Source organism: Podarcis filfolensis (assembly GCF_964270895.1).
Source record: "Podarcis filfolensis genome assembly, chromosome: 6".
Classification (NCBI taxonomy): Eukaryota; Metazoa; Chordata; class Lepidosauria; order Squamata; family Lacertidae; genus Podarcis; species Podarcis filfolensis.
This window is the reverse complement of record NC_139609.1, coordinates 67,843,000-67,853,273: the sequence shown is the minus strand read 5'-3', so window position 1 is coordinate 67,853,273 and position 10,274 is coordinate 67,843,000. Positions and strand designations below refer to the sequence as shown.

At 41.9% G+C, this 10,274-nt stretch overlaps 1 protein-coding gene across 3 annotated transcripts; it reads left to right on the top strand.

Moving 5' to 3' along the window:
• The first annotated feature begins 479 nt into the window (after positions 1-479).
• UBE2T (ubiquitin conjugating enzyme E2 T) lies at positions 480-9,600 on the top strand. 3 transcript variants are annotated; one of them, XM_083617629.1, is made up of 7 exons: positions 480-653; positions 2,541-2,653; positions 3,721-3,790; positions 4,592-4,697; positions 5,505-5,603; positions 6,088-6,171; positions 9,157-9,600. In XM_083617629.1, exons 2-7 carry the CDS (start codon positions 2,545-2,547, stop codon positions 9,283-9,285), a joined length of 597 nt encoding a protein of 198 aa, XP_083473755.1. In that variant the 5' UTR covers positions 480-653; positions 2,541-2,544; the 3' UTR covers positions 9,286-9,600. The 3 variants fall into 3 exon arrangements, with proteins under 3 accessions (XP_083473755.1, XP_083473754.1, XP_083473756.1); XM_083617628.1 differs by having other exon boundaries at positions 481-668; XM_083617630.1 differs by lacking the exon at positions 480-653 and having other exon boundaries at positions 2,617-2,742.
• Positions 9,601-10,274: the final 674 nt, after the last annotated feature.

Here is a 10,274-nt window from a genome sequence, read left to right as displayed (position 1 = left end):
ATAGAATATACTAGAAACAAATTAAAACCCGTACAAACTTGCAAAACATCTGGGTAGGCTTCATGGGTGTAGCCTGGGGGGGCAGCCCCCCCCCAGGTCCACAAAAATGATTGACAAGCACTGAAAGTACTCAGTTATCTAAGGTTCTGTCCCCCCACCCCAGCAGAAGCCTGCCCCCCGCAATGTCCTATTTACGGGGTATTTTTACACCTGATTTCCTTAAAAAAGCTGAACAACGCTGGCTGCCCCTCCCTAACAAAAATAAGAATATATTCCGCAGGCGCTCAAAGCAGCTGTGATTGCCGCTAACGAAACCTCAGCAGCCTGGAACGGAGAGAGCAGTTCGACTTCGTGCCCGAAGTGTCGGAAAAACCTGATTGTGCCGTTTCCCCGCTTGGAGCCGCTCTGCCCTCCGCCCTCGCTGGCCAATCCGTAGTAGGTCGCATTTTGACGGACACTTCGAACGCCCATTCACGCCGCGGCCCGTGCAAAGCATGTCGGGCCTTCGTGCTTCTAACCTGCGGCAGCGGGTTTTTCTAAAGCCCTCCCGAACCTCGCCTTGCTTCCAGCTTTGCTGCAGCTGCCGATCCATTCTGAAAGGGCGGGAAAGGCAGCGGAAGGTCCCGCTTCCTCTTCCTCAGAAACCGAGAGGGGTTCGTAAGCACCGGGTGGGTTTCGTGCGGGGGTCTCGCAGGCCGCCTTGGCGAAGGAAGCCCGCCGAGGCGGGGCGGGGCGGGGCGAGCCGGTTCACACTGGGCGCCCCTTCAGTTTCGCACGGGGAGAGGGGAGGAGGAATAGCCCTCCCTCTGCATGTACTGAGGCTCGAATTATGGGTGTTATAATTGCTGTTACCTTTATTTTGCTATCCTAACTGGCACCCTCAGGTCCCCAGGGCGGGTTACAACAATTAAAAGTGTGTGTGTGTATATATGTATGTGTGTGTGTGTACACACATACACACACATACACATACTCAGACACTATACACTATACACTATATATATATACACACATACACTATATCTATATATAGTGTCAAAGCCAGGGAGACTTTGCATGTTTGTGTGTGTACACACACACACACACACACACACACACTATATATATATATATATATATATACACACACACACACACACACACACACACACACTGTACACAGTCTCTCTCTCTCTCTCTCTCTCTCTCTCTATATATATATATATATAGTGTCAAAAGCCAGGGAGAAGAGGCAATGAAATCAAAACTGCAGCTCCCCAACTGGCTCCCATTTTTAACCTAACGCCCCTCTCTAGCCTTCCTTAAAAACAGTAGGAAGGGGCCTGGCTGCCTCCTGGAGCTGAAGGTCTACTTCCACCTACTTGAAGGATTGCCTCGCCCCAATATGTACGCCCTTCACTGCTTAGATCTGCAGAACTCACACTTTTACAAGTGCTGTATCACGTTTGCCCCACATTTAGAAGCCAACAGCACCCTCGCTTCAGAACTCCCTGCACATTAATATTAGGCAGGTTCCTTCGCTGTATTTTTCTCCCCCCAGTGCTCACTAAAACCTTTTTTGTTCATGCAAGCGTACCCAGGCATATAATTTTAGTAATTGTGATGTGTTTAAAAATGGCTGGTTTTATTCTATATTTTATATTCTCTCCCCACCCCGCCCATTGGCTGCATTGGCTGGCGGAAGTGGGGAATCCCCATTGTGCATATGGAAGTTCTTGCATGGGTGTCTGCTGATGGGACTCATTAGTTGAATCCTGCTCAGTGATACCCACCAGTAATAATGCTACTTTCCTACCAGGGTGGGAGGGAGCCTAACTTCTGCAAAATACACCTCCACAGAAGCCAGTAAAGTCTATAAATCTGATGCCCACCCTTTTCCACATAGCATAAGTTGATTGAAAAGGCATGCTCTCTCCAACTACAGTAGTACCTTGGGTTACAAACACCTCAGTTACAAACACTCCAGGATACAGACTCCGCTAACCCGGAAGTAGTACCTTGGGTTAAGAACTTTACCTCAGGATGAGAACAGAAATCGCATGCTGGTGCCGCGGCGGCAGCGGGAGGCCCCCATTAGCTAAAGTGGTACCTCAGGTTAAGAACAGTTTCAGGTTAAGAATGGACCTCTGGAACGAGTTAAGTTCGTAACCAGAGGTACCACTGTACTCCTGAAATATTGTGCTGCCTTGCCCACTAATAGATCTCAGCCTAGTGTTTAATGATCTCTACAAGATCATATACAAGTTGCAAAAACGTTACCTAGTATCTCAGTCCTATTTAATATTGATTGATGTAAAACATGAGTGCTTCTGACATGGAGAAATTGTTTTGATAGTGATCTCTAAGAGTGAGACTGGGTCTGGATCAGCATTTCCGAGCTAAGTTGTCTAAACAGGCTACAATCTTTTTTAAAAAAACTTACACAGCTACCTGAAAATTCTGCTACTACTGCACTGACATGCAATTCATTATCAGAAAGGATTTATAGTTGCTGAAATTAGAAAAGTTAAATGAAGCAAATTTCCCCTACACTATTGCAGAACAATGCAAAGGGCTTCACGACTTAAGAGGGAGCTGCATTTGCTGACTACACAGCCGCCACCAGGAATTACTTGCTGGCAGAATGGAAGCCGTATAGATGATCTTCAAGCCCGTATGTATCTGTCTGGATTCGATCTTTTCTGCCCTCCATACCTCAGTAACCCAGCAACAATAAACAAAACAATATACAAATAGTTAGAGGTTAGAAACTATAACTTATATACATAAGCATTAATTAAAAGTTCCAGAGAACTTTGTCTTGCTTTTTCTGTATACATGCAAATATACTGTACACTGTATTTAGAAGCAAGTTCCATAAAAAAATTTGGATTTGTTTCAGAGTAAACTTGTGCGGTGCCAAAAAGCATGCAGTGAAGGATTCTGGGGAGCTGCAGTCCAACTTCTGGAGAGCTATGGATTCCTCAGCCCTTTTCTAGATTGTTTTAATGCAATTATTTCATTTAGTTTTTTGCCAATGATTCACTGGAATTTGAGGAAATGTTGCTTAAGAAGCTGAACTTAGTTGTGATTAATAATGAAATGGAAGGTGTTGTCATACCTCAGGTTACAGTCGCTTCAGGTTGCGTCTTTTCGGGTTGCGGACTGCCGAAACCCGGAAGTACCGGAACAGGTTACTTCCGGGTTTCGGCGGTCACGCATGCGCAGAAGCACTAAATCGCGCTTTGCGCATGCGCAGACGTAGGTTGCGAACGTGCATCCCACATGGATCACGTTCGCAACCCGAGCGTCCACTGTATAATCCATAAAAGGTAAAGATACTAGGTCATCTGCATAGCAGGAAATAGAGAAGTAGCTCCTTTTTCTAAAACAAATGTTTGGTGTAGCAAAGATTAGAAGATGCTCATAATTTTCTAATTCTTTTTGGACAGAAATTTATTTTGTTAGCCAGTATAAAGATCCTTTCCTGGAAGATAAAAATATATCCTCATCCAAGACTTTTTAGAATTCTGGCACTGAACAATAAGTCTGAAAAATAAATAATTATTACATTCCTTGTAACTTTTGTTCTTTTTCTGCCTAGTTCCTTGGATGGATGTATTTTGAAGATATTATGAATATATTGTGGCTTATGTGATCAAACTTTGTTTTTGCAGTGACTGAAGCAGTTACCTAAAGAGGGCAGTATTGATGTATCTTAATATGTCTTTTTCTCTTTAGAAATGTTGGGTTCTGCAGATACACCATACGAGAAAGGAATTTTTAACTTGGAAGTAGTTGTGCCTGAAAGTTAAGTGGATTTTTGAAAATCTTTTGTGCTTCAATGTATTAAGCAGATATGGAATGGTAGATTTGTTAAATACAGCTCATGAGACTGTAGTTCCTTTTACAGGATTAGGAACTAGAGAGCTGTTAAACTGCTTTAAGATCAAGCTGATTCCTCTAGATCAGGCATGTCCAAGAGGGAGTAGATCGCAGGCACTTGGAAGTTGGATGTGCCTGCTAGTGAGTGAGATCAATGTTATGCCAATGGGTGCAACAGGATTTCTCCTAAGCCTCCAAACAATAGCTTTTGGTGACATGTAGAGGACTGCAGAGGTAAGGAAGTGTAAACCCTTTTTGCTTATATAGGATACCACAATTGGATATTACTCTCATCGTTCTGCCCGGACACTGAGGTCCAGTGCCGAGGGCCTTCTGGTGGTTCCCTCACTGCGAGAAGCCAAGTTACAGGGAACCAGGCAGAGGGCCTTCTTGGTAGTGGCACCCACCCTGTGGAACGCCCTCCCACCAGATGTCAAAGAGAAAAAGAACTACCAGACTTTAAGAAGACATCTGAAGGCAGCCCTGTTTAGAGAAGCTTTTAATGTTTAATAGACTATTGTATTTTAATATTTTGTTGGAAGCCGCCCAGAGTGGCTGGGGAAACCCAGCCAGATGGGCTGGGTATAAATAATAAATGATGATGATGATGATGATGATTATTATTATGCTCGTGCATGTTCAGAAATGGATAAGAACGAGGGATTTGTGGGTGTTAACTTGTGAAAATTCTCTTTCAAAATAAGAGAACCAACTGTTTTTTAATTAGGTATCCATTTGAACCCCCAAAGATACGCTTTCTGACTCCCATCTACCATCCCAACATTGACTCAGCTGGAAGAATTTGCCTTGATGTTCTCAGATTGCCACCTAAGGTAAGGTTACAGTTGCCTCTCTTACAGGGATTGATGAGAGCAGCAGTAGGCCTCCTGGCACAGCTGTTCCTATCTGCAAGTGCAGATCCTGCTATGTGTATTGGTTGAAAGAGGCCACTTGCTTGTATTTACCTATTGAGGAGACCTGGACAGAAACAGTTACAGTCAACTGGTCTAAGCTCCTTGTAAATCTCATCTTTTCTTAATTGCCTTTGGTTGTGTGTGGCACAGGTGGCATTGATGCTTTTGGGGTTTTGAGTACCACATATTTTTGCAGCATGTTGATCTGGCTATGCATATTGATAATACTGAAGTTTGTGAGTGTCACTGTGATTGTTGCCAAACAGGGTTTGGAGGGGGGGGGATAGTTTGCTGGGGCTTATTCTAAGATTTTTCAGAAGTACACAAAGAGTTAAACAAAAGAGGACAGCACACCCTTCCAAAATCAACTCAATAAATATAGAGGATGAAGGGTGGTCTCCTCAAGCCACGGAATGCAGAGTGAGATTTAGAAAAGAGAATTTAGGGAAGGAATGTGAATTGGACTACTTAAGCCGCTCACCACTATCTGGAGGAAACAGAAGCACTCCTGTTATTGGAAGAGAATACATGGCAACATTTTGTTGCATGTCACACTTGTATGTATTACCTAATTGATATGCAGGTTGCTTCTAAATTTCTGCAATGTTGCCCAGAAAATCTTGGGGGGAATTATACCTTGGACCTGCAAAGTAACTCCCAACAAGACACACTTCTCTTTGTATCATAATACCCCCACTCACTCAAGTAATTTTTCGTTCTGTGCAGGGTGCATGGAGACCGTCTTTGAATATTGCTACTTTGCTGACTTCAATACAGATACTTATGAATGAACCCAACCCTGATGACCCCCTCATGGCTGACATAGTAAGTTTCCTCCTTTATTTTGGTGGAATGTGTGTTGTATTTTTGGAAGCTATAACTATGCTATAACTCTTGTCTGTGAAGGGATGTGAAGAAACCACAGAGTGCAATAGATGTACCTCTTGCAGTTCATTTTTTTGGGGTACAAATTTTCCAGTAATACAACTGAGAAAAGGCCATGTTGACCTAGAAGTGGGGGTGGGGAGAGGTGGGAGATGCTCAAATAGAATTTGTTCTGTTGACAGTGAGGTCAACGCTTTCTACCTTGAAACATCATGCTTAAAAATGGATGGATGGGTATATATGTGTTGCATACAGGATACAAAATATGGCGATTGCAGTCTTCCTAAATACCTAGTGTGGTTAAGTAGTCTTCCATGCGGTCTAGTAAATCTGTCATCAAACGTAACTATGGTCTTATGGTTGAGAGGCCATAATTATCCTTGTCTCTTACTTTTTCCTTTTTCTTTTTTTTAATTATGTCTAGTCCTCTGAGTATAAATACAACAAGCAAACATTCCTCAAAAATGCCAGACAATGGACAGAGAAGTATGCAAGCCAGACAACAATGGTAAGGAAAGTATATCACTTTTGTTAGAGAGGAATGGGGTGTAGGTTAATCTTCACATGTGCAGTCTTGCTGTGCCCAACGGAATACTTCAAATCTGCGTCACCTATAATTGCCCATCTTCCTATAATTGAGTTTGTGGGATGGAAATACTATGAATGTGCCATGAAACACAAGTGTCTGGATTAACTTCTCCCTTGTAGACTACCTTTTCTGGCAATGGGAGTTTTTGTTTTGCTTTCTTGGCCACATTGTCATAACTCTAAAATGTCATAGAAAAATGCAGGGATTGTTCAGAGTTTATTGTATTTTATTTGTGTCTGATCTTGTAGAATTTGCCTTGGGTAAGAATATTTGGAAGTTACCCTATTGCAAACATTTTATATGGAATTTTATTTGGCTTGCAGTATGGTTCTAAATCTGCAGACAGCACACATCCTCTGTGTATTTGTATGAAGGGAGGAATTCATCAGCAGAGACGCAGATCTTTTGGTAAAATCATTCCAGTATCCCAGGCCAAACACGCATTGATTCCAGGGAAATTTAGGATGTGGATTCAGCCTTGTTCACTGATCTGGGAAATAATTTCTAGAAATTCTCCCAGTTACATCTGGTCTACATATGAAGCGTATGACTTCCAAAACATTCAGAAACCAAAGCGCAGCTTCTGATTGGCTGCAGGAAGCTCTGTTGAACGTTCTCAAAATAGTTCGCAAACCAGAACAGTCACTTCCATGTTGGCAGTGTTTGGGAGCCAAAACGTTCAAGAACTAAGCTGTTCGAAAACCAAAGTACGACTGTAGTTATTCTGGCCTCTTCCCAGTCACAGAATTGGTTATAGCATTCCAGACAAGCAAACTGGGTCATTTGAGGAGTGGAGAGGAGATGGCAAAGCATGATTAAGGGCAGGCTGAGAGATCGTCTTTTGACATTCTGCATATACAGTGCTACCTCGGGTTAAGTACTTAATTTGTTCTGGAGGTCCATTCTTAACCTGAATCTGTTCTTAAACTGAAGCACCACTTTAGCTAATGGGGCCTCCTGCTGCCGCCGCGCTGCCGGAGCAAGATTTATCCTGAAGCAAAGTTCTTAACCTGAAGCACTATTTCTGGGTTAGCAGAGTGTGTAACCTGAAGCGTATGTAACCTGAGGTACCACTGTATGCCTGATTCCTCTCACAGTGCATTTCTGAAGTTTTTCCATATAGAACTTGATAACTTCAAAATGATGGGGATGTAGTCTTTGGCTATGATCTTAATGCTTGATAGGATATTTTCACCTCCTACTGTAACTTCTATCTGAAAGCATTGCTGTTCCATTTCTTCAGTGAGCATAGAATACCATTCCAAAAGCCCTAGGCTGCAGGTGTTACTGTTTTTGTTTGTTATCATGGTATATATTTTTGTGTTTTTATGTTGTAAACTGCCCTGTTATCCTTGGATGAAGGGCAGAATAGAAATTTAATAAGTAATAATAATTTCCTCCACTTGCAGTCTGAAGTGGTACAGTCCATTCTGCCACCTCCATCACTTTGACCCTATTCAGTCTTTACTTGCATGTAGGGGCACGGCCATTAGAAAAGGGGCTGTGCCTTTAGACTGCCCCCATTGTTGCATGGTTGTTTCTATATTCCAAGTGTTTAGGGCAAATGTCTGTAGTGGGAGACAGCTGTTCTCTTGTAGGCTTCCTGGACTTTTAATTGTTCAGGCATTTGGCTGGCTCCCTATTCAATCTGGTTTAGAACCCTGATTTCCTTGCCTTTCTTCTGTAACTTTTTACTTCTCTGTTCAAAAAGTGGATCCCTAACTTTCTGTTTGTTGTAGTTGCTCATTATTAACATAGAATGGACAAATCAGAAGACTGGTGGGCACATGAGACTTGGGTCTTAGTTATATTTAGGAGCTAAGGAGTCAGGGCAACTCCCAAGCAAATCATGTTTGGGAGTGCAAATGCCACCATTCAGGGGAGCAAGGATTTAATGCATACTATAAAGGGCTGTATTCTACTGTGACTGAAAGCTGGGGAGTGAATAGAATAGCAAGAAAGAAACTTTGAAGGAGCACTTACTACTGGAGTCATCTATGCTAGAGCACCCAACCCAGCACCAGCAATGAGTTCAAGCAGAAAGTAGGTGTAGCAATCAGGTCTGTTTAAATTATCCTGTGTCACAGTTTTGTGTGCCCCAATAAAGCACAGAGTGGTCTTTAGTAATTCACAAAAGCCTTCTACTTTTATTGAAATTTCCAGGTAAATTGGGGTGAAATTACACAGCTGAAACACTTGGGGGCATCTGAACCTTAAATCATACAGCTTCTTTCATAGTTACACTTTCTTGTTTCTAAACTAATGTGAAGAAGCTGATTCTTCTTAGGCTGTCAGCAGAATTTCAGCTTTGGATAAATTTGGCCTGCTTGTAGAAAGAACTGATTTCTGTTTGGAGGTAGCATCTCCATGTTGCCCAGAATTTGCTTGTAAAAGAACTGGTATATCCAGTGCTTTTCTTCTAGGCAAAAAGATGCCGGTACTGCATACCCTTGAGTGCCCCCAGAAAAAAAGTACTGGGTATATCTGTGCAATGGATGTGATCTGTTAACAGCCTATACAAATCTTGCAGAGCCATGCATATTGTATTGCACAAATTTCTGAAAAAGTTTTTCTAGTTCCCAGAACATGTAAGAACAGTCCAGTGATGGAGGAAAAAGCACATTTTCTCTTCTGTAGCACCTCAAGTTTGGCTGTCAGGCCACTAAATGTGGTGAGCTGTATAATGAGGATCTATGGGAATTCTGGGTGGGGTGGTAAGAGGGTGAGGAATTAGCTGATTTGTGTCTTTAAAAAACAAAATGTGCCCCATGACTTTTGAAGTCTTAACTTGGGGAGTCTGCATAGTTGCAAGATGTGAATGAAAGCATTGGTCCTTTGAGCAAAGTGTGAACACAGAAACCAATATTTTTCTCTCTCACTTGGTTTTCTCTGATGTTATTCCAGACTTTGGAAACCACCGATGAAGAGAACCACCAAAGTGCAGCCAACCCACCCAAAGATTCTCACATTTCCCAGAAAAGGAAAGGAAGCAGTATCAGTGGATTCTCCAAAAGACCTTGCTCAGAAACATAGAAGCTTTGCTGTCATGCAATATCCCGGTCTCTAGCTCTGTGTGTGTTTCAGTGTTCCTTTCCATCTCTTAAGTAGACTTGTTGCAATTAATGTACTATTTACTTGTTATATGCAATGCCTCTAAGGCTGTGTCAGTGATGCAATATAGCACTTGTCTGTTTTTAAAAACATCTTATTTTACTTCTGCAGATTTCTTAAGTTCTTTACAGCAATTTTCTCTTTTGCTGCCTAATTTGTGTATTTTGCTGTATTTTGCACATGTTTTGAATGAAGGCACCAATGAGAGAGTAATAAATAACATATTTAGTCCTGCTATGACTAATGGTCATGAATGGTGTTTAAACTATTTCTGGAAGCTAAAGTTGTGTACCTTTGGCCTCATTTGCTGGACTACAGATGAGTGCAAATAATATTTTATGTATCTGCTCCTTTCTTGGCAGCTTTGTAAGTTTGAAGACACCTTCAGCAAGTTGAGCATTGGTCTGAAGGATGCACAGTTCCAAGGACGAACTCATGGTTTGCATGCCCAGGTTTCAATCCCTCACTGTTTAATTAGAGAAGTATCTCTAGTGTGCTGGATTTCTCCTCTAAATTTAAGGTGTGACAGTGAAGACAGAAGCAGTACTAAAAACAATTAGGCATGTTTAACTGTAAAAGTGCAGCGTGAGTTTGGCTTTTCTTTGTGGACGCTGCTCTTTACCAATGTTGCTAAACTTTTAGTACACATTACTAAACCTGTTACATTTAATATAATATTTTTAGGTAATTAGTAGTAAAAGTGGGACATGCAACAAAATGCGTCAGTGTATTCTTAGAGAAGCACTCCTATTCTGGGTCAAAGCTAAAATGAACAGGTCTTTAATCAGTATAAGTACAGCCAGTTGCGAACATACCTTTGAATAAATTACTAACGATAACTGTACACACCCATAGCTACTGTTATACTTCCACCAAAGTAAGCAATTCTTTGGATATATAACATTTTTCAG

Excerpts from the sequence above, each read along its gene's own strand:
- UBE2T (XM_083617629.1), top strand. The coding sequence starts at position 2,545 with ATGCAAAGGGCTTCACGACTTAAGAGGGAGCTGCATTTGCTGACTACA. Across the intron at positions 4,698-5,504 it reads TTCTCAGATTGCCACCTAAG|GGTGCATGGAGACCGTCTTT; the intron begins GTAAGGTTACAG and ends CGTTCTGTGCAG. Across the intron at positions 5,604-6,087 it reads ACCCCCTCATGGCTGACATA|TCCTCTGAGTATAAATACAA; the intron begins GTAAGTTTCCTC and ends AATTATGTCTAG.